General features: G+C 45.4%; 1 protein-coding gene across 10 annotated transcripts in view; it reads left to right on the top strand.

Moving 5' to 3' along the window:
• LOC140499854 (uncharacterized) overlaps positions 1 to 23,977 on the top strand; it is a 262,845-nt gene that overhangs the window by 134,557 nt on the left and 104,311 nt on the right. For all 10 annotated transcript variants that reach the window (XM_072601753.1, XM_072601754.1, XM_072601752.1 and 7 more), the window contains 5 exons: positions 3,524 to 3,637; positions 4,940 to 5,053; positions 15,036 to 15,149; positions 15,821 to 19,405; positions 19,901 to 20,014. In XM_072601753.1, coding sequence (XP_072457854.1) covers positions 3,524 to 3,637; positions 4,940 to 5,053; positions 15,036 to 15,149; positions 15,821 to 19,405; positions 19,901 to 20,014 — 4,041 coding nt within the window. The remainder of the gene's footprint in view (positions 1 to 3,523; positions 3,638 to 4,939; positions 5,054 to 15,035; positions 15,150 to 15,820; positions 19,406 to 19,900; positions 20,015 to 23,977) is intronic.

The raw sequence follows: 23,977 nt of genomic DNA on the forward strand, positions 1-23,977 counted from the left end.
TCCTGTGGTCGCATCCTTCATAGGAAGCCCCACTTTCAGGGTACCAGAGTGTACCTGACACAACTCCTGACTCAACCTCTGCTCAGTCCACCAGCCTTGCTCTGTGCTCTACTTCAGAGAGTCAAGTTGTGGAGACACTCCAGATGACCATGTCCTCTGTGGCAGGAACCCCTGGTCTCACTGAACCATCTGCTACCATGGCCACTGGCTCCCTCCCCCATGGTTCTACATCAGCTGAGCTCCAGGTGGTTCCAGGCTCCAATGCTTCCTTAGACACCAGCCCACAAGTAGCAATTTCTTCCTTTTCCCTCTTGGCCACCTCTAGTGAAGCCATGACAACAGAGGGGAATGCTGACCCCATGAAGCCTTCTGAGATTCCTCCAGGTGACTCCTTCCATACTGAGATCTCATCTTCATGATCAATAAGCAGCCATATACTTGCTTTTACTTCATATGACTCAGTTTTCACTAGCAAAGTCACAGACAACCTCCCCCCCCCCCCATTTCCATCAGAACCCACATAGTGGCTTCAACCATCCCAGAGAAGTGAGAGACCCAGACTGCAACTGAACCCAGCTCATCTTGGCTACCTTTCACTACACTGAGCAAGACCTTCTTCCCTGAGGAAGGAGGATCAGACGCAGCCATGCCATCAGTGGGAGGGAGCACAGGGTCGATAGCTGTGTCCACCACCATCCTTGTGCCCACCACTATTCCTTTGCCCACAGGGACTTTGGGACCTCCCATTACTCTAGGAGTGCACAGTAGTTCCATGAGGACACTTGAGCCTTCCTGGACAGGGAGAAAGACCTCCATTGGCACTCTTAGTGTGGGACATAGGATGGGCTATTCCACCACTGTCGTAGCCCACTTTGCTTCCTTGGGCCCCATGAGTGGGAAGTAGAGGATAGATGCTGCCCCCCTCTCCTCTGTTGAGACCCCACTTCCTGAAGAGGGGGTCACTCCCATGGCTCCTACTGAAAGTTTCCTCCCCACTACAGGCACACAGAACACCCCAGTGTGGCATCCACCACCATCCTCCTTGCTGAATCAAGTTCAGCAGACAGTCCTGTAGGCTCTGAGTATAGCATGGATTCATATGGTTTCTCGATCTTTGCAGAGAGCACAGCTTGGCAGGTCCCAGGTTCAACCACAGGTTCTAGCTCTCACTCTCCTGTGGATGGTACCTGACATAGCTCAGGTGTTCCAGTAACCAGTCTTGGGCCAAAGACCTCTTCCTTTCTTGAGCCAACAACTGTAGCTGAATCATCTTCCAACATTGACCCTGTGGGTGTCATGGATGAAAGTCCAAGCGTCCTTTGGTTTTCTTCCCCAGCTGAATCCTTGAATTTGTTAAATACTGGTGTCAATTGGTTTAGAATGGTTACTCCAGCTGCCCCAGAAGCCTCCTCATGGAAAATCCCCATATCTGAGGACATGAACCCTGTTGTCTCTGCTATGGAAGCCACAATGAGAGGTGTTACTTCAACTCTTATCAGAGAGGGCCGTGAAAGGATGTTAACTGAACCACCTAGCCCCACTCTGGGAGACATTTCAGCTTTCTCAAAGGACAGAGTACCCATAGACACATGCCCTGCATCCCTAAAGACTCCCTTGCAATAGGTGTAGAAACCAATACTGGATCAGGTTTAGCCTCAGTTCCTGGGCTACCAGGTCCCTCCCTCACAAACCTTCCAACAATATCTGATACAGAATTCATTAAACTTAGCTGCCCTCAGTTACCATTCTCTTCACACTGCATCTTCATCACCTCTTTCCACAATTGTAGAGGCCAAGTCAGCAAACCTTGTGACCCCAGGACTATTGGAGAGGCCTTCATGTGTTAGGAGACTTTCTGCCTCAGAGACCACTAACCTATCTCCCCAGATGACCTCTTTGCCCTCTGGGAGCCTCCTGAAAGATGGCAAAACTCTTGGCCCAGCCACAAGCTCAGACAAAGTTCTGTTCCCTCCACTGGAGACCACAGTGAAGTCTCATACCAGCTCAGCTCCTGCTACTATCTGGCTTGTCGTCTTCAGGAAGTAGAACCTCTGTGGGGTAGAAGGGCAAGTATGCTGGTCCTTGCTATAGACACAGCATCAGGGACCAGCCTCACCATGACTCTGACTATTTCTCTCACTAAGACCACAACTCTTGTCAGCATAAATATTCCATTAGGAATAAACTCAGCTACTCCTACAAGTGACTGACCAATGGCAGCAGAAACCAGTGTTCCTACCCTCGCTGATAGCACCTTGAGTGAATTCATCCCCATCTTTGGGCCTTCCACAGAAGCAGAAAACCCCACACAGATCTCTCTCCTTTCTCCACCCAACTGATATCCTAAATAAGTAAGGGATTCCTTGGTGTTACTTTTTTACTGGAGTCCCCACCAATGTTTAGTGCCACTACTTAATCAGAGGGGAACGCAGAAGAATCCATGACTCAAGCGGTCATCCTACCTTTAGCTGGCACCCAGACACTCTAGACACCTACCTTTAACCCCCAGGTACCACATCAACTGTGGGGATTACTACTGAGGTGATGCCAGTTTCTTCCTTTTGTCCTGCTCCTGCCACCTCTGTTGTGTTCACAAATATGCATCAACTCCTGTCTCCCCTTCTGAGGATGTCACCAAGACATGGGAGGTAGGGGCTTGCCCTGCCCTGAAATGAGAAAGAACCATGTATATGAAATAGGATGGAAGGCACTTTCTTAACGGTCCCAGGAGCAGAGGGCATTTAGCCCATCATCAGCACTGCAGATAAATAGAAACTTCCTTTTTTCAGTCCACCTGGGACTTTTCTTTCCCTTCTCTAGGGTAAAAGCTATTTCTTAGAGATTGGCAGGATTGTGTCCTGTCAGGTATTTTTCAAGCCATAATTTCTAGGAACTTACTTCTCATTCTGTTATACTTTATCCATAATTGCTTTTCATTCCTATTATATCCCAACAGAATGTAATCTCATTGGAGGCAGGCACTGTCATTTTCATCTTTGTACCTCCAATGCCTTGTATGGTACCTGCTACCTTACTAAATGCTTCTTGGGTGAATGATATTAAGTATCTACTTTTTTTCTTCTGTCTACTGATTAGCTCTTGGCCCTGGGCTTTGGGAACATCCCAGCGGTCCTCCAAAGGTTGTTGGTAACCTCTTTTGGAAGTAGGGGTCCCCGTTCCTCGTGGGATAATTTCAGTGAATTTGGATGTCCTGCCCAGCTGACACCCAAAGCCAGAAATGGAGAGCTGTGGGGGTGAGGTGAGGTAGAATCAACCCTTCTGGCGAGTGCTGAACCCTATTCTCCATTTCTTGATTGGGCAAAGAGGGAGACCAGGTGGCTCTGAGGAAGGGCAGAAAAAGGAAACAAGAAAAGGTGATAGAAAACCACTGCCCCTGATGCCCAAGGCCATGTCCTGTCACTTTGTTCTGGAATGAGGGAAGGAGCAGGGTGTGCTCCTGTCTTGTTACCCTCCACTGCTCCTAACGTGACTGAGTCCTGGGTCCTTCCTTCCTTTTCTTTAGACATTGATGATAGCGTGGCAACTGCCACCCACATTCCAAACCTGGGAGCATCTGAGAGACCGTGGGCACCAACAAGTGATTCTCAGGCACCCAGCTCCACTGTCAGTTCTACGGGTAAGTAGAAGTCTTCTTTTTGCTGCTTCTCCTGGGTAGCCACATTTTCTCGATTTCTATTCCTGCTCTTTGGAGGCAGCTGGCATATACAGGATATTCCCAAAGTTTTAGTGCACTAGGAGGTTAAGTTAGGTTAACTGAACCACCCAGAACCAGTCCTCCAAGGACAAAACACCCTTAGAGATAAGCTGTGTATCCCAGAAGTTGCCTTGACCAGGGTTACAGAATCTAATGCTGAATCAAGTTTGACCTCAGTTGCTAGAACCATTAAGTTAACTGAACCATCTAGCACTAAGACTTTTGGGGATGTCCTGTATGCCTACATGTGTACGTGTGTTTAAAACCTCAAGATTTTGTAAAGTAGTTGACATATGGTGTCTTATTTGATCCTCATGACAGCCCTGTGAGATGTAGGTGCTATGATTAACCCTATTTTACAGATAAGGAAACCATGACATGGTTGCACAGATAGTAAAGGTCTGATGCAGAACTGGATCTCAGTTCTTCCTGACACACCTCCTTATCCTCTCTTCTCTCTAGGATTTTCAGAAGACCACTTTCTCTTGGTTCTCCTTCCCCCTATCTGACTGCTTCTCAGTCTGCTTTGTGATACACTTGTTCAGGGCATGCCCTCTCACCATAGGTGTCCCTCAGGGCTCCATCCTGGATCTTTTTTCTTCTTCCTCTACACTCCTTCACTTGGTGATCTCAGAAGCTCCCATGAATTTAATGACCATTTCTATGGTGATGATTCTCCACCCCCTTATTTTATGGATGAGGAAACTGAGATCTAAAGGGGAATTGGTTTGCCCAGTTTCATACCAGTACTAAGAATCCAAGCCAGGAATTGAATCCACATCCAGTGTCTTCTATTTCCAGAAATCGTTCCATCACACCATATTGCTTCATCACCGAATTCTCTCACCTTGCCTTTTCCTCTCCAGTTCTCTCTTTTGGGTGACTTTGGGACCCTGACTTTAGAACTATATCTGTTAAAGCAGCCTAGTCCCTTTTGGATGACTGCACAGGAGGGTGGTGTAGTGGTTCTTGTGACCCCTCTGTTTATTGTTGAAAACTGAATATTACTGGTGGTCTTTAGGTAACTGTGGAATTGCCCAAATTTGAGCTGTAGTTTTGAAAGGTGGACCTTTCCTGGAGTCAGGGTAAGTAATAATAAGTAGCAGAATGCAGACAATCTTAGGCTATGAGGTTAGTCCGTGTGACTACCATACCTTTGCTTTCATGTCCACCGTGAGTCAGAGATAACCAACTCCCAGGCTTTCCCCTCATTCCTTCCTGCAGGCAAAGAGGCTGATGTGGAGCCCATCACACAAATCCTAAACCAAGGAACATCAGGAGGCCATACAGTCCTGACAAGTAGCTCTCCAGAACTCCTCAACACCTTCAGTACTACAGGTAAGTAGAAGCCTCCTTTGCTTTCTCTCCTGGATGAACATTCATCGTCCTCTTTGGAGATGATACAGTGAGTCACCTCCAGAGGCTGAAATGAAGAGGCTTTTGAGAGGGGAGTTTGTCATCATCAGGCCCTTGTGGGGCTTCCTTGATCTCTTTCCCTTAACACATCATGCATGACCCCCTGTTCCCACTGGGAATATTATTTTGGATTTGACCAAGGTGGGCATCTCCTTGTGATCCAACTAGAGAAGACCAGTCTAGGAGTCCTTTTGCTTGAGCATCTGTTGTATTTTCTATTCTCACTTATGCTTTGTCTAGAATTCATTTAGATTAAACAAGGATATTGATAAGAATATACCATATCCTTTCAGAATCTCTTTGTGTTTGATAAATTTCTACTGAGAACTGAAGGCAGGTAATCAAGTGTCCAAGATACTAGCCTATTTTGCTTTGGGACCTTACCTTCACTAAGGCTCTGTCTAAGCAGGGAATGAGAATTTTGGATGTACCAGTTGAGTTTCCTGACCCATGTTCCTGGACTGAATGTCAGGGAAATTTCAACTTTGAAATGATACTATTTATGTCCCTCAATAAATGCTTCCCCTCTCATTCAATTCATTAACTTTTCTTCATGCATGCATGCAAGCATGCTTTCATTCATTCCCCAAACCCTTGCCAGGTCAGGTGATTCTCAAGATTTAAAAGATGGATCTTGGAATGAAGCAGGTAACCTTTATGTGACTGTGAATCCATTCATTGATCACTGTAGTCAACCCAGAGTAGCAGTAGTCATGGTTCCCAGTGATATCCTTTGGTGGATGAACTTACTCATCAGAGAAGAGGTGTCTATGTGAAGCACTGAAGGAGAAAGTGAAGTGGTAGGGGTGGTCTCCCTATGGAGAAATTGGGTTATTGGGGAGAAATGAGGATGAATAGCCTCCCCTCCTTCCTTCCCTACATCCTTGCACATGTACCAACCAACTGCTCAGTCATAGAATTCCCCAGCAAAGGCACCCAGGCAGGAGGCTCATCTCCCAAAACCTGAGATTTTCTGGGGCCTACCACAATCTCTGAGATCAGCTCTGTCAGAGCCTCTTTTTCAAATGCTCTAACATAGGCAGTTGCCATGGAGGTACTTCCTTTTGCTCAGCCCACCAGCCATCATGTTCCCACTGGTACAAGTGGCCAGTGAATCAAGACACCCATAGAATCTAACTATTCTTCGACAGGAGTCACTGATGTGCCCAATAAATATACAGGAATGAACATGGGTACCAGTAGCCTGTTGCTTCCCTTGACTTCAGATGAAAGCACAGTTACCTCTGACTTAGGTATTCCATTAAAGATCAGCCTGCCTGGGACCCTTTCCTCTCCTCTCCCAATGCTACCATGGAGAACTGCAGTATGGGGCCAATATCAAGGTCAATTCCACCAGATGTTCTCTGGACAGTTGCCTTGGCTTTAGAGATGGGCACCAGTCCTCCTGCCTCTATGTCCTTCTCTCCTTCACCTTTCAGTGTCAAAGAAACAGGGAAAAGCCCTGCACCAACTCCAGTGCAAGCCGAATTCACCCCAGAGAAGCCATACTTCTAGATGCAAACAGAATCTGGCTCAGCTGCCCCACCCATTCCTGCTGTAATCATTCCAACCCCTGCTGGAGACCACATACATACATCCTTGGCACCCACGAAAGGGAAAACTGAGCTCATAACAATGTCTGTTTCCTTTATGGAGAATACAGACAAACCCCATACAACTTCCAAAGAGCAAACACACTTCACAGGATCCCCAACTGTTCCAAGGCCAGAGACAATATCCACCGTTGGCCCCCATGATGTGATCCAGGAAGTCAATTACTCTACAACTATCCCCTCAACCCCTAGGAAAGGAGCCCTGACAAGTCAAACTGTATCTCCTGCCACTGAACCCACTCAGACCTTGCATCCTGTGGGAGTGACCAGTTCAGTTGGACCAGTGACTATAGATACATCTTCTCCTAGTGTTAGTCCAGAAAATATCCTAGATTTCATCACTCATGAAAATGGACAGCTGGGTAATAATATGGCATCCATAACCACTCCTGTGTTTGAGATGAGTATGGGGGGCAGTGCTGCTAGGACAACTTTTCCTGCTGAGACCTCAGCTGACCTCCAGGTAATCCCTGCTGGAGAGTCCAGTACAGGGTCAGATGGCTATGCCACTCTACACTACACCTTCCTTACCACGGAGTCCAGACTTGGAGCAGGAACAGTCTTGTCTCCTGTATCAACAATGGCAGCTGATGATACCTTTGCAAGCAGTAGCTTTGTGACTCCTATAGGAGAGAGAACTGATAGCATCTCATTCTCTACCACATCTGAAGCCACATTACTTACCATGACTGGGAGAGGTAGTACCTCTACTTGGCCAATTATTCTCAGTTCATCATACCTTATAGCCTCATCTGGGATTATACTTCTGCCAGAGGACATCAGCCCAGCTGCCCCTAGCACAGAAAGTACAAGTCTCATCCAAAGCAGCAAGGTCATAGACATTGTCCCTCCTTTTTGTGGGACCACTCACAGCCCTGATCTACTGAGGACAGTGGCAGAGAACAGTATCAGTGGCCTACCAGCCACTTCCTCATCATTTACATCTTCCAAGTCCTCAACTGCCGCTTCTGGGCAACCAGGACTGTTAGGTACTTCTATTGGCTCAACTCCAAGGGAGATGATGATTCATGATATGCCACCTGAAAACTTAGAGGTGACCTCAGATCTTTCCTTGACCACCTTGGCCATAGTGGCCATGGCTAGCACAGTCACAGCTACAGTGATAGAAGAGATGCCTTCAGTTCCTCTAAGACTCAACACAGATGATCAAGGAAACTCAGTCCTACCTCTTAGTACCAGCAGCTCTAAGGCTTTACCTGAACAAAGCACACTCATCTACCAACCCCCAAACACAGCTAAATTCATGGATCTTACCACCACTGGAGCAGCTATCACCACTACATGGCCATAGACTCTCCTTCCTTCAACTTCTATGTCCTTTTCTGGGATTACTCCCATGAGGGAAATTGTGAGCTTGGCTGCTCCTGGGACAGAAGGTCTCATTGAAAGCAACAAGGTGACAAATATAACCCCTCTTTCTATGATCACTGACAGTCTTGAGTGTCCAAGCACAGTGGCAGAGAGCAGTACAGGTTCCCCACTGACCAGTGCTTCACCTCTCTCTCTCTCATATCCTCAAGAGCTGTTACAGGCCCACTGAGCACCTCTGCTGATTCAACCTCTCTGGGGGACCATGGCTCATGGTGTCCCACATATAGATATAGAGATGAGCTCAGTTACCACCTTAGCTATTATGGCCACAGCCAGCTCTTTCACAACCATGGTGATGGGAGAGATGTCATCAGTCCCTCAGAAGATCAGACTTACTCAACCCTGTCTCTCCATACTGGTAGTTCCACAACCCTCCCTGGACAAAGCACAGTCATCCCACAGCTCTTTGCTATAGCTGAAGCTGTGAGACTAACTGCCAGTAGAACAGATACCACCATTCTTTGGCCACAGACTCTTCCTCCTTCAACTCCAGTAGCCTTCTCTGTGGTTATTCACATGACTGAGGACATAAGCTCAGCTACACTTGCCAGTAATAAAACAAATCTCTCCTTCAGCAGCAAGGTTACAGGCATGGCCCTTCTCTCTCCTGTGACCACACTCAATTCTGGAATCCCAAGTACAGTGGCAGAAATCATCACAGATGTCCCACTGACTACCACTTCTCCTAAAGCTTCCATGTTATCAGACATTACTCCTGCAAGAACAAGATGATTGAGCACCTCTGCTGACTCAACTCCTGTGGGGTCCACAACTCATGGTGTCCCATATACAGATTCAGAAATGAGCTCCAACCTCCCTCTGACCACCTTAGCCATGGTGGTCATAGCTAGCACTGGCATAGACATGGTGATGGGAGAGGTATCATCTGTTCCCCTGGGATGCGGCCCAGAAGTTCAAGTGCACACAGCCCTGACTCCTGGCATCAGTTTGGGAGAGATCTCAACAAGTTCTGATCCCAGGATTCCCGGAGAGACAAATCTATCTGCCCAGAAGCCAGTGACCATAGTGACACTCGCAAATTTTGGACCAGAATCAAGTTTGGCTGCTGTGACCCTGGCTGAGCCATCTGAAACTCAAAGAACATTGGTTATCAAAGTTCCACAGGGAAGTGACATTGAATCCCCATTGTCTCCTACTGAAATTGAGACTACTGGAACAGGGACCATAACGGCTTCAGCTCTGGCCTCTGGACTTGGAAATATCTAGACATCCATGGGCACCATCTCAGACTCAGAGGTCAACAGGACCTCTTTCACCTTGTCATCTTTTTTGGAAAGCCCTAGGACACAAGCTACTAGTCCTGAGAGAGTAACAAGACTTTATGTGCCACTATCCACTTTGCCAACTGAGAAATCACTGGGAGAAGGCACTGCTTCACCAATATCTGTTTCCACAATGCTTTCTGAAGTTATGACACCAAGGGCAAGTGCTCAAGGGTGTGAAAGTCAGAGCACAGCTACCCTGGAAGTCAACACAGCTCCAGCAGTGGAGACCAGTCCTACTATGACCTTGATCCCTCCACAGTCAAAGGTTACAGCTTTGATCAGCATGGATATAGAGACCATGGCAAGTTTAGCTGCCTCATCACCATTAAAAATAAGTTCTTCAAGTCTAGTTGACATCACCTTAGGTGAACCTTTCTTGGAGTCCTCTACAAAAGCAGCAACTGCTAGCCCTCTCCATGAGTCTCTGAGCCTGAACCCTAACATCTCTCCTACTGTTACCGCTTCTCCATCCTCGATAAGCTCCAGTACCCGTAGGAGTGCTCCCTCTTGGAAGGGATCAAGGACAGCCACCTTGACTGCAGGGTCAGTGGAAGCATCCACTCTGGCTGTTACTTTGTCTCCAGCAAGAACACAGGCAGCCCGGATATTATCACCTCCCACCCCAGCCTCCCTAGACTCAGAGGGCAGTAGTGCCAGAGCAGAGACAGTCTCTGGTTTTGCCCCTGTACCTACCAGCTCCACCCTGTTCACAAGTAATCAGACTTCTAATTAAGCCTCCTATTTAGGGAATGTTGATGTGGTCTTGGAGGAGATGGATGGGTGGGGTCTATAGTAGAATGAGTATCATATCTGGAAAAAGGCATTAATATCATTTCCAATGAGCTTCTCTTTGGATATCTGTTTTGGGCTACTCTAGGCCTTGTCTTCAAGGCTATGTCTGTTAGACCAGTGTAGTTACTCCAGTAACTCAATGAAAAGGCAGTCTGATGACCTCAGGTCTCAAAGTTTCTCTGATTTCCTGTGGCTAAAATTAAGATATTCCTGGTTAGCTTAACATATAATGAGATTGTCCAGTAGTAAAGTAATGTTTTGGAGGGGAAAATTTCCATAAGCCAGTATAAAGGAAGAAATAAGAGAAGGCATATGTTTTGGGGTTTCCAGTCAGTAGGGACAATGTATTTCCTGTGGGTGTCCTAGGAGTCTGACATGACTGATCTTGGGGCCCTTCCGTTATACCTCCCTGAAGGTGGTTTGGGGTCTGTCACCCATATTCCTGACCACAGAGTGCCAGGAGACACTGCAACCCTGACAAATGGACCCATGGAACCTGTGTCCACTGTTGGTACCCCTAGTTAGTGGATGGCTCCTTTATCTTTCCTCTGTTGGAAATTCAACCTCCCTACGGTCTTATTTCCTGCTCTTTGGTAGTGACTCATTGTTTTATTTTTATAACTTCAAAAGAATAGGCTTCTGAGAATGGGGTTTGGATTTAGGTTTCAAGCCATCAAGGATTATAGGATGAGAATCAGGAATTTCTTACTTGAAAGACTTGAATGATCATCCAGGCCTACCCATAACTGCAGAAGAATCTCCACTTTACCTAGTCAACAAGTGTCTCCATTGCAGTATATCTAATATTTTCTTAAAGACATTAAGGAGAACCCACCACTTCCTGGGGCAGCCTTTCTCACTTTGGGGTAGCTCTCATTGTTAGAAAGTTATTTCCTGACATCAAGCACAAATTTATCTCTTGGTTCTGCATCCATTTCTAGTGTTCTACCCTCAGGGGACAAAGCAAGAAGGTGGAGTCTATCTTTCAAACAAGAATCATTCAGAGACTTGAAGTCAACTCTTATGTCCCTTTTGAGTTATCACCTCTCTAACTTAAAGTTACCCAGTTCCTTCAACAGATGCTCATATGGACATGCCTTTGAGTTGCTTCACCATTCTTCTTGGCTTCATGGGATCATAAATCTAGAACTTGAAGCAACTTTAATTGTCTATTGCAAATGTCTTAACATACAGAAAACTCTAAAGTAGAGATGAACATTTGCCCAAAGACTCACAAGGAGTAAACATTAGAGGTGTGGATTGAATAATGTTTCTTTGAAATTCTTCCTAAAATTTGGTACCCAGATTTTCCTATCTCATTGCTTTCTCCAGTGAAGTCTGGTGTGATAACAACTTTGGAGAAAGATTGGTTAGGGCTAGGACAGGTATCTATCAGTCAGTTGAGCTTAACCTAATTTTCTTTCTTTTTTTCCTTTTTGTAAGGCAATTGGGGTTAAGTGACTTGCCCAGGGACACATAGCTAATGTCAAGTGTCTGAAGCTGGATTTAAACTTTAAACTGGATTTGTCCTTCTGACTTCAGGACAAATGCTCTATTCACTGAACTGTCTAGCTGCCCCTTAGACTAATTTTCTATCCTAAATCACATTCCTACCTCAGATAGCAATAGAATTGCAACTAAGAATCAGTACATTCTTAGCTTATTTCTGTTCCACAAGTTGTCCTGGGATTTGCATGACTTAAAAAAATGAATCTTGCAATGGGATATGTTCACTTAGATGGATGCTTCATAGATCAATGTGGCCACTCTAAGGATAACATTGTAGTGTGTAGCAGTCCTTGATAGAATCCTCAGCCTGAAGATAAGACTTGTTCTGGAACTGATGCTGAACTGAAGAATTCAGGGGAAAATGAGGTGTGGCAGTCTGGAAAATATCTTCAATAGAGAAGGAATCCTACAAAGAGTCAATGGAAATCTGCTTAAATGACTCCAAACTTCTCCCATCAACCCTTAGACACACTTCAACCAAATGCCATGTTCATAGGATACAGTGACATTAGATAATGTGAGTGAATCTGACCTGGAAAGAGGCTCAACAGAGTCTATCAGCATTCCCACAACTGACTCTACTGTGAGAGATTCCATTTCAGACACTGCAACAGAAATAGTCATCATGGAGACAACTCCAGGTACAAAAACCATTTGAGCCCTCCCTTCTCACTGTGGCCACCATAACAGGTGGTCTCAGGCCTGAGACACACAGGAGAACCATGTACTCTCCCATAAAAGTCTCAACTCCACCTGAAACATCTCCTGGAGTTACCTTGGGCACTGTAAGCCCCATACTTTCCTTGCTTCCAATAGAGCCCACAGCCAGCTCAGGCTCCAGTGGTCCCTTTAAAGATCAGTCCAACTGGGACAATTTCTTCTACATTCCCTACAGACACACTTGTATCAGAAAAATCCCCTAGAAAGAGTCCCACCATCACTCAGACTCTGTGGCCCACTCTTGTTGATTCTTCCCATGTCACTTTCCGAGTGACAGGAATTGAAATCAGCCCCATTTTGCCTTTATCCTCAACTCCTTCAGCCATCAGTGCCATGGGAATTGGGCCAAGTCCAGATTTGCCTTTGAGATGAATGACCCCAGAGAAGCAGGATGCCTGCTCCAGACAGTAACAGTCAAGATCAGTGCCCTGACTTGCATTGCTCCCAGCATCATCCCAACGTCTTCTAGAAGAGACATGAACACTTTCTTGGTGTCTACAGAAAGACCAAGGAAGGTGAAAAGACTGGGCAACACTTTCCTTGAGACCACAAGATACCCCCAAACATGCAGCCCACAGGTCCAGGAGTAATATTTTTGGCCTGATAGGACCTCTAACTTTTCTCTGCCAGCCTCAGTGAAGGTACCAGCTACTCCAGGACTGTCCCTTCATCCTTTGTAGGGAGTATGACTGGAGCTCAGAGATGTCCACCTGTACCTCTTGTGACTGAACCCACAGAACTCACACTTCTTGAGAAGGGTACTGCCTCTGTTGTGCCTGTGACTAAATGCAGCATCAGGGACAGTGAACAGCTCAGTGGTGGTTCTGTCTTCCCAACCAATACCCTACTGTGGAAAGTCACTAGAACAGGCAGTGCAGCTCTCTCAGAGCCTAGAAAAATTGTATCATGGATGTCTCTCCTGATGAGATGACAGCTGACCTCATGGCAAACCCTGTAGAAAGGATGAGCTAAATATCTGATAAATTGGAGATAATCAATGAAGGAAGGACATTAGAATTAAGAGAGATCACTTAAGTATTAAGGGCATCATGTCTATTAAGATCCTATCTTCCTACAGACAGGAAGGGGGGACCTTTCTACAGGAAGGGGGGATCTTAGCAGGGGCTTGAAGAAGTCAGAAAAATGAGGAGGGAAAGGACTCCAGGGATGGGAGACAGCCAGTGAAAGTGTTCTGAGCTGGGAGGTAGCGAGGCAAGTGCAAGGAAGATCAAGAAGTCACTGGGGGGAAGCAGGTGTAAAGTGCAAGATTAGAAAATAAAAGGAGGGACAAGTTATGAATAGCTTTGAATGCCAACCAGCATTTTATATTGATGCTAGAGGTAATAGGAAGTCATTGGAGTTTATTGAATGGGACAATGACATGGTCAGACCTGGTCTTTAGGAAAATCACTTTGGTGGCTGAGTGGAAGATGAATGGGAGAGGGCAAAGTCTTATGACAGGAAAACCAACCAGAAGGCTACTGTAATAGTCTAGGAATGAGGTGATGTGGGCACCAGGATGTTGATAGAGTTATAAGAGAGAAAGGGCATAGAGGAGAGATGTTATGAGAGCAAAATCTATAGACTTTGTCAACAGATTGGATATGGGGGGGGGGGTGAAAGTGAGTAGTCAAGAATGACCTCCTGGGTTGAGCCTGGGTGATTGAAAAGATGGTGATATCCTGAAACAGGGAAGTTAAGAAGAGATGAAGGTTTTTGGGGAAAGACAATGAGTTCGGTTTTGGACATGTAGAGTTTCAGATGTTTACAAGACACTCAGTTCAAGATTTCTAATAAGCAGTTGTCCAAAAGGAGTTGTGAGATTGGAGGTCACCAGAGAATTTAAGGGTGGATGAGTAGATTTGAGAATCATTCATCTAGAGACGATAATTAAATTCACAGGAGCTCATGAAATCACAAAATCTCACAAAGAGGAAAAAGATAGCCCAACTCAGAGCTCTAATGTACAGCACCCACAATTAGCATTTATGATTTATGTGAAAATCCAGCAAAAGAGACTGAGAAAGGAATCAGGAGGAGAACCAGGAGAGTATTATCACAAAAATCAAAAAAGAAGAGAGTATCAGTGAAAATAGGATAGTGGAATGAAAGGTTGCAGAGAGATTAAGAAGAGTGAGAATTGAGAAAAGGTCATTCTTTTTGCAATAAAGAGATTGTTAGTAACATTAGAGATGACAATTTCATTTTAATGATGAGTTTGAAAACAAGACTGTAGAGTTAAAAAGAGAGTGAGAGGAAGGGAAGTAGAAACACCTCCTGTAGATTGATATCTCAAGGACTTTGATGATAAAAAAGAGGAGAGATAAGGAAGAATTGCTGTCAGGGACAGATGGAAAAAATAAAGGGCTTTTTTTGGGGGGTTCATTTTTTGCAGATGAGATAGAAGGGAAAGTCAGTAGAAAAGCAGAGATTGAAGATAAGTGAGAGAGTGGGATAATAGAGGAACACTGCTGTGTGAAGGATGAAGTAAAGAAAGCACATATTTTGGAGTTTACAATCAGAACATGGGGAGATAACATATTATCCTTTCTACCCCATGACCGTAATATGTACACTCATTTGTAACTACAGGTAGTGAAGTTGCTGTAGTGCCTGCCACACATATCCCAGATCATGGAGCACCAGGAGGCATGGCAGTACTGACTAGTGGCCCACTGACTCCTGAGTCCACTGTAAATCCTATGAGTAAGTAAATGTCTCTTTTCCTTCTCTAGTGCTTCCTGGGTCCTTGTCTCCCAGTTTTGAGAAAAGGTAGGAACTCATCTTCACAGTATGATAACTGGAAACTGATGGGGGAGTTTGTAATTAGACTGTGAGACTTGTCAGTTTCATCTGCTACATTTCTTGAAATATGCTGTGATAACAGCCTTTGAATGAAGAGCTACTTGCATGTGTACATATTATTTGCCCTGTTAAAGTCAGCTACAGGAGGGTAGGGATCATTTTCATTCTTGTCTATGCATGCCCAACACCTAAAACAGTGAGTGGCAATAAGAGTAGCTGATGCCTAAAATGACTGTTAATTGATTGTTTGACCACAAGTAGTCACCAGGCAGTTTGTCTGAGCCTGGGTCCCCATTTCATCTTGTGCCAAGTGTCAGGAGAGATCTTCCTAAACATTCATGTCTTGTTATTTAATCATTCTCGTGGTGGCTACCCACCCTAGAGCAGAAGTAGGTCAGAGTCCGTGGCAGCATCCTTTTTATTGTTGAAAGTGCTTGTCAGGGAGACAGGTAAGCAGTAGAGAGTAATGTGAAGGGTTGAGGTTTGGTTCTTTTTCCCAAGAAGGAAGGAGTGCTTACAGGCAGAGGGGATCTCTGTCCAAATGACTCCAAACTTCCCCCATCATTCCTTAGGCACATTTCAGTCAACTGATCTGGTCACAGGATTCTCTACCAGGAGCACAGTGCCACTGAAGAATCTGAGTGGATCTGTGCAGGAAAGAGAATCAACAGAGTCCACTAGCATCCCCATGACTGGCTCTACTGTGGGAGATTCCATTTCAGACACGGAAACAGAGACGTTCACCATGGAGACTGTGTTAGGTACAAGAGCCACTCAGGCCCCTCTTTTCACTGTGGCTACTGCAACAAGTGGTCTTAGGCCTGAGACACACAGGAGAAACAGGTACTCTCCCATAGCAGCCTCAACTCCACCTGAAATATCTTCTGGAGTCACCATGGACATTACAAGCCCCACTTTCTCTGTGTCTCCAGCAGAGTCTACAGGCAGCTCCAGTTCCAGTGGTCCCTTAAAGATCAGCCCAAAAGGGGCAATTTCTTCTTCATTCCCTGCAGACACACCTGTATCAGAAACTTCCCCTACAGAGAGTCCCAGTACCACCCCGACTCCTTGGTCCACTCCAGTTGATTCTTTTCATACCACTGTCTCAGCCCCAGGAATGGCAATCAGCTCCACTTTGCCTCTGTTCTCAACTCCTACAGCAATCAGTGCTACAGAAACGAGGCCAACCCCAGACTTGCCTATGAGACAAAGCACCCTGGAGAAGCAGGATGCCCAGACAGTAACAGAGCCAGGCTCAGCTGTCCTGTCCTCTATTGCTCCCAGTATCATTCCCACATCTGCCGGAGGGGACACGAGCATTTTATTGGTGTCTGCAGAAGAGCCAACAGAGACTAAAACAGTGTCCAGCACCTTTCCAGACACCCCTGGAATCGCTGCCAGAGAGTCCGTGCATTCTACAAGCCCAGGAGAGCCTGACAGGACCTCCACCTCTTCTCCGAACCATGTAAGTGAAGCATCCAGCTATTCCAGGACTTTCTCCTCACTCTCTGTGGGAAACATGACAAGCATGACCATGACTGGATCTCAAACAAGCCCAGCTGAACCTCGATCCCCAGAACTCACAGAGCCCACACTCCCTGAGGGGGTCACTTCCTCTCTTATACCAATGACTGAATTCAGAACCAGGGACAGTGGAAAGTTACAGGGTAGTTTGGCCTCTACCAGCACTCCAGTGTGGCAGACCAGCAGACCAGTTAGTTCTGTAGTCTCAGATACCAGCACAGTCACCCCAGGGAAGTTTCATCCTGCTGAAAGCACAGCTGACCTCATGTTAAGTGTGCAAGGGTCCAGCCCAGAGCCAGACGGCTACACGACTCTGTCCCACACTCCACGTACTACAGGGATCAGGCTTGGAGGAGAAACAGACTTGTCCTTGGTTTTGACTACAGCAGTACCTGTTGTCTCTACCACCAGCATCTCTGGGCCTTTGTCTGGAATAAGAACAGAGGTCCCCTTGACCTCCAGTGAAGTAGCTGTCATCATCACTGGGGCAGATACCACCCCTACATGGCCAAGGACAGTCTCTTCTTCACCTCCTGTAACCTCATCAGGGGTGACTTATAAGGTTGAGGACACGAGCTTAGTTGCTCCTGGGACTAAAGTCACAACGCCCATCCTCAGCAGCAGGGTCACAGACATGGTCTCTCTTTATCACCAGACCACTCCCAAACAAGAGTTTCTGGGTACAATGGGAGAGAGTAGTACAGGTGCTTCACTGATCACTCCTTCACCTGGACCTCCTATGTCTTCAGCCACTCTTATGGGAGAGATACCAAGTACATTAGTTACCACTACTGGCTCAACTCTACCAGTGACTGTAGCTTATGGGGTCCAAACTGGAGACTCGGAAAGGACCTCAGGTCTCCCATTGGCCACAGGGAGCACAGTCAAGATGAATGGTGATGTCTCTATGACTCCTACAGAGCACAGCACAGAAGCTCAAGTGAGCTCAGCCCTGCTTCTTACCACTAGCACCCATTCCACGGCTCTCCCTGGACAAAGCACAATTTCCACCTCATCTACCACAGCTGAAACCAGGGGTCTCACCATTGCTGAGACAGATACCACCCTTGCATGGCCAAGGACACTCTCTTCTTCAGCCCCTGTAACCTCATCTGGAATTACTCCCTTCACTGAGAAGATAAGCTCAACTGCCCCAAGGACTGATGCTACAAGCTTCATCTTCAGCACTAAAATCACAGACATTAGCCCTCTCTCTCCTGTGGTCACTTTTAGTCCTGAGCTACCAAGTAGAGCGTCAGAGAAAAGCACAAATGCCCCATTGACCACCACGTCTACTAAAGCTCCACTGTTTCCAGACATTAATCCTGGAGGTTCATTGGTCACCTCTGCTGGATCAACTTCTGTGGGGATTGATGCTCATAGTGTTCCAAATGCAGACTTACAGGAGATCTCAGAGCTTTCTCTGACCACCTTAACCACAGAGACTACAGAAAGCACCATTCCAGGCAAGGTGATAGAAGGTATCACCTCAATTCCTCCAGGGCTCAACACAGGAGCTGAAGTTAGCTCAGCTATACCTCCTCCTACAATTCCAGCAGAGACTCCAAAAAGTTCTGAGGCCATGATGACTCCCAGAGATACAAGCCCTTCCTCCATGTGGCCAGGCAGGACGCCGATGATTCTTGTCCATATTGAATCAGGTTCAAGTCTGTCTGCTGTGCCCCAGGCTGAGCTATCTGAAACTCAAAGTCCATTAATCATCACCAAAGTCCCACGGGAGATTGACACAGAATTTCCATTGTCTTCTACTGGATCTGAGGCTACTAAAACAGTGACCATAACAGATTCCACTCTGATGTCAGGGCTGGGGGGGAGCCAGGCTTCCAAAGATGCCATCTCAGGGACAGAGCCCAGCGGGACTTACCTCACCTTGTCTTCTCCTTCAGAAAGCCCCATACAACATGCCACTAGTCCTGGGAGAGAAACACCCACTGACCAAACACTGTCCACCCAACCAACTGAGAAATTACCTGAAACAGGCACCAGCTCAGCCACTTTTGTTTCCAAAATGCTTTCTCAAGTCACTGTTTCAGTACCACAGACAAGTACCCAAGGATTTGAAAGTCAAAGTATATCTACCCTGGAGGCTAAAACTGCCCTAGCAATGGATACTAGTCCTTCTGGAACCTTTATCTCTCCACTGTCAAAGGTCACAGCTTCTATCAGCATGGATATGGAAACTGTGTCAAATTTAGCTCCTTGGGCAGCCAGCCCCTCATCACAGGTAGTAACAAGTTCTCCCAATCTGGTTGACACTACAGTAAATGAACCCTCCCAGGGAACAAGAACTCACAGTCCCATCCATGGATCTCCAAGCCCAAGTCTTGGCCCCTCTCCTGCCTTAACTACTCCTAGGACCTGGACAAACACAGATGTCCCTGGGACTACTCCTTCCTTGGAGGACTCAGGGTCAGCCAGCCTGACTACAGAGTCTGTGAGGAGCTCAGGGGAAGCACCAACTCTAGATGTCACCCTGCCTCTAGGCAGAACACAGGAATTCTGGACATCAGCATCTCCCAGCCCAACTCCCATGGCTACAGAAGGCACCAGTGCCAGGGCAGGGACAGCCTCTGTTTCCTCTCAAGTACCTTCCACTTCTACACTGTTCACAAGTAAGCATATTTTAAGCAAGTCTCCCATGGAGGGGATTGTGGTGTAGCCCCTAGAGGAAATGGGTGGGGTCTGTCCAAGGAGGGGAGGTCTAATGTCTTTATAAAGACAGAAAGGAGTCTTCTTCCCTTGTCTTTTCCCTCTTTAGCTTTCTATTGGGTCACTTTAGGGTCTTTTCCTTTGTGCCACATCTGTTGAATCAGTGTGGTCACTCTAGACTTCCTCTTCTTAATGGGAGGGCAGTTTCACAGTCTCTGTGCTAAAGTGAGTCTCATTTTGTTGGTAGGATTCTGATTTCACTGAGTCTAACTTATGTGGACATTATCCACCAGTGAGTTAGTGTTTTGGGAGGAAAAAAGTTTTGTCATATGGGAAGAAGCCAAAGAAAGCATTTATTTTGAGACTTTACAATTGGTAGCAACAACCCATTTCCCTTTTTGTGCCCACTAATAATAACATGACTGAGCCTTGGGCTCTCCCCTCATTTCTTCCTTCAGGTGGTGATGCTGGAGTGGTACAAGTCACACGTGCCTCAGGCCATGGAGCATCGGAAACCATAGAAGCACTGACGAGGGGTCCCCTGATACCTGGGTCCGCTGTCATTTCCACAGGCAAGTTGATGCCTCCTTTCTTTTTCTCCTGTTTTGGAGATTCACATCTGTAGGATCTTGTTTCCCAGTTTTATAGATGACACATGAGAGTATTTAAGTATCTTTTCATCTTTAAAGTTCGAGAATAAGAATCTGAGAGGAGAGTTTTAATCATAATTTAAGACCCGGTGGCCATATCTGCCCACTGTTTTTCCCCTGGAATATTGTGAGAGTAGCCCCTGAAAGAATTGCTAGTTTGGGACCACGTATTTACTTACTCAAGCCCAAGAACCACAGAAGACTGCATTTTCTCCAACAGAAACTTCTGGAACAACCAGGGGCATTGCAAACCTCCAACTCTTCCTGACTCCAGAAGAGCTCACAGCAATGTCATTTATCTTCTTAGAATGGTCATTTCCATAAGGACATGGACCAAATGTTTCCTTTTTGTCTTTTCTTCCCTAGTACCTAGCCCAGTATTTGGCACATAGATTGTATTTGCTAAATGTTTGTTGATTGATTATTTTTCTGACTTGTATTATCCATGCAGACTATCTGAGTCTATTTTCTCATTCCATGTGACTTTTGGAAGTCAAGAGAACTCCAGTTAAGCAGCCATACAATATGATTAAAATTCAGTCTCAGTGTGGCTGTCCTAGAAAAGCAGTGAATGAATGAAGAAAAAAATTATTTAGTATATGCTTAGTCTCAGCCAAGCACTATGGTAAGAGCTGGGATATAAACACCAAAGCAAAACAATGACCATAACAGATTCCACTCTGATCTCAGGGTAGGAGCAGAGGCAGGCTTCCAAAGGTGCCATCTCAGGGACAGAGCCCAGCAGGAGCTTTCCCACCTTGTTTTCTCCTTCAGAAAGTTCCATGACACTAGTCTTGAGAGGGGATCACACACTGACCAAGCACTGTCTACTCGGCCAACTGAGAAATTACTTGAAACAGGCACCAGCTCTGCTACTTTGTTTCCAAAACACATTCTGAAGTCACTATTTCAGCACCACAGACAAGTACCCAAAGGTTTGAAAGTCAAAGCATATCCACCCTGGAGGCTAAAACTGTGCTAGCAGTGAACACTGACCTTGCTGAGAAATTTATCTTTCCATTGTCAAAGGTCACAGTTTCTATCAGTATGGATATGGAAACTGTGTCAAATTTAGCTCCTTGGGCAGCCAGCCTTCAAGGCCTTTGCATTCTAATGATGGAGACAACACATGTAAGAGAATGGTAGCCAGTGAGAGGCAGCTGAGTCATACATCAAGCAGGAATGGTGCCTGGGGAACCCAAGGGAGTATATGGACACATGACACTGGAGAAGAATGGCAGAGAGAATTTGGTCACAGTTCCAGCTTTGGAGAGAATCTCAGGGATGAAAGTGTCACTGGGTAGTCGAAAGGAGGTAGTGAAATGAAGCATGATCTTAGGTTTTATGAAAAAATAGATCAGGAAAGTCAGTCACCAATCAGGAAATCCAGGGCAGACTTCATAGGGAATAAGCATGAATCCTGCAAGACTAGTCTTTGGTGTGGGCATCAGGGCAGTAATGAGACTCGAAGAGAAATGACCAGAGTACAGGCTGAAGGCCCTAGCAGGACTGATGACAATGCTTTACAGGATGAAGTGCCCATGATGTGTATTGGAGAGGAAAGTGAGGTACTAGAGATTGGGTATTATCTCAAGGAAAGAAAGAATCCCGCTGAGAGAAAATTTATATCCGTGCCAGAATCACACCAAACCTCCCCATATACTAACCAAGTTCTCATACCAACCAACTTCTGTGGTCATAGCATTCTCCACCAGGAGTACAGTTACACTGCAGAGGGTTAGTGGGTCTGATGTGACAAGTAAATCAACAGAGTCTACCAGCATCCCCATGACTAGCTCCACAGTGAGAGATTCTATTTCAGGGACTGCAAGAGAGACAATTATGGAAATTACTCCAGGCACAGCTAGCATTTGGGGCACTCTTCTCACTGTAGCCATGGTCACAAATGGGCTCATACCTGAGACACACAGAGGAACAATATCTTTTTTTTTGTGCTGCTTTTAAAATTTATTTATTTTCAGTTTTCTACAATCACTTCCATAAATCTCAGATTTTCTCCCCCTGCTTCCCTCTTCCCTCCTTGAGATGGCATGCAATCTTATATGGGTTCTACACATACATTCTTATTAAACACATTCTCACATTAGTCATGTTGCACAAAAGAATTAAAATGAATGAGAGAAACCTTGAGAAAAACCAAACCAAACCAAAACATAACATGGAGAAAATATTCTGCTTCATTCTGTAATTCAATTCCATAGTTCTTTCTCTGGATGTGGAAGGCATTTCTGGAGTACATCGAGAATGTTTTAGATCCTTGCATTTTCTACCAGAAAAATTCCTCACGCACTGTGGTTGTTGCTGTGTACAAAGTTCTTCTGGTTCTGCTCCTTTCACTCAGCATCAGTTCATATAAGTCCTTCAATGCCTCTCTGAAGTCTTCCTGTTCATCATTTCTTATAGCACAATAGTATTCCATTACATTCACATACCACAACTTGTTCAGCCATCCCCCAACTGATGGTCGTCCCCTTGATTTCTAGTTCTTGGCCACCACAAAGAGAGCTGCTATAAGTATTTTTGTACACGTAGGACCCTTTCCCATTTTTATGATCTCTTTGGGATACAGTCCTAGAAGAGATATTGCTGGGTGAAAGGGTATACATATTTTTGTAGCCCTTTGGGCATAGGTTCAAATTACTCCCCAGAATAGTTGGATTAGCTCACAATTCCACCAACAATGAATTAGATTTCCAACTTTCCCATATCTTCTCTAACATTTATCATCTTCCTCTTTTGTCATGTTAGCCAGTCTGATAGGTGTGATGTACCTCAGAATTGTTTTGATTTGCTTCTTTCTAATCAATAGTGATTTAGAGCATTTTTTCATATGATTATAGATAACTTTAATTTCTTCCTCTGGAAACTGCCTGTTCATATCCTTTGACCATTTATCAATTGGGGAATGACTTGGATTCTTGTAAATTTGACTCAGTTCTCTTATGTATTTTAGAAATGAGGCCTTTATCACAGATACTTGTTGTAAAAATTCTTTTCCAGTTTTCTGCTTCCCTCCTAATCTTGGTTGCATTGGATTTATTTGTGCAAAAACTTTTCAATTTAAGGTAATCAAAATTATCCATTTTGCACTTCATAATATCCTCTATCTCTTCTTTGGTCGTAAATTTCTCCATTCTCCATAAATCTGACAAATACGCTATTCCTTGCTCCCTTAATTTGTTTATAGTATCAGTCTTTATACCTAGATGATATATCCATTTGGACTTTATTCTTGTGTATAGTGTCAGGCATTGGTGAATGCCCAATTTCCAACATACTGTTATCCAGTTTTCCCAGCGGTTTTTGTCCAACAGTGAGTTCTTAACCCAGAAGCTGGGGTCCTTGGGTTTATCAAAAAGGATATTGCTATATTCGTTGACTCCTGTGTCTTGAGTACCCAACCTATCCAGTACTAAGTGTTTTTGATGATTGCCGCTTTATAGTACAATTCGAGATCTGGTAGGGCTAGGCCACCTTCCCTAGCATTTCTTTTCATTAATTCCCTTGATATTCTGGGACTTTTGTTCTTTCAGATGAATTTTATGATTTTATGGGCTTCACCCCGCTGGGACTCAGGATTTCCTCCTGATTTGCTGAGGTGGGGTTGTCTGGGACAGCTCCTGCCTTGCACTGGTCCCCTTCAGCCACAGCAAGAGAGACCCCACTTTGTGATTTTCCTAGCCTCACAGGTTAAGAGATTGTTTTCCCCTTTGGCTGATCCCACTATTCCAAGATTTTTCCTAGGGAAACATTCTCTGGGTTTTTCAAGGTCAACAAGGGGAGGAGGAGATAATTTACCGATCACTCTACCATCTCGTTTCCTAGAAGTTCAAGTAGGTGACTTACAGACATTTAATCTGCAGG

The sequence above is a fragment of the Notamacropus eugenii genome, chromosome 4 (genome assembly GCF_028372415.1).
Source record: "Notamacropus eugenii isolate mMacEug1 chromosome 4, mMacEug1.pri_v2, whole genome shotgun sequence".
NCBI lineage: Eukaryota > Metazoa > Chordata > Mammalia > Diprotodontia > Macropodidae > Notamacropus > Notamacropus eugenii.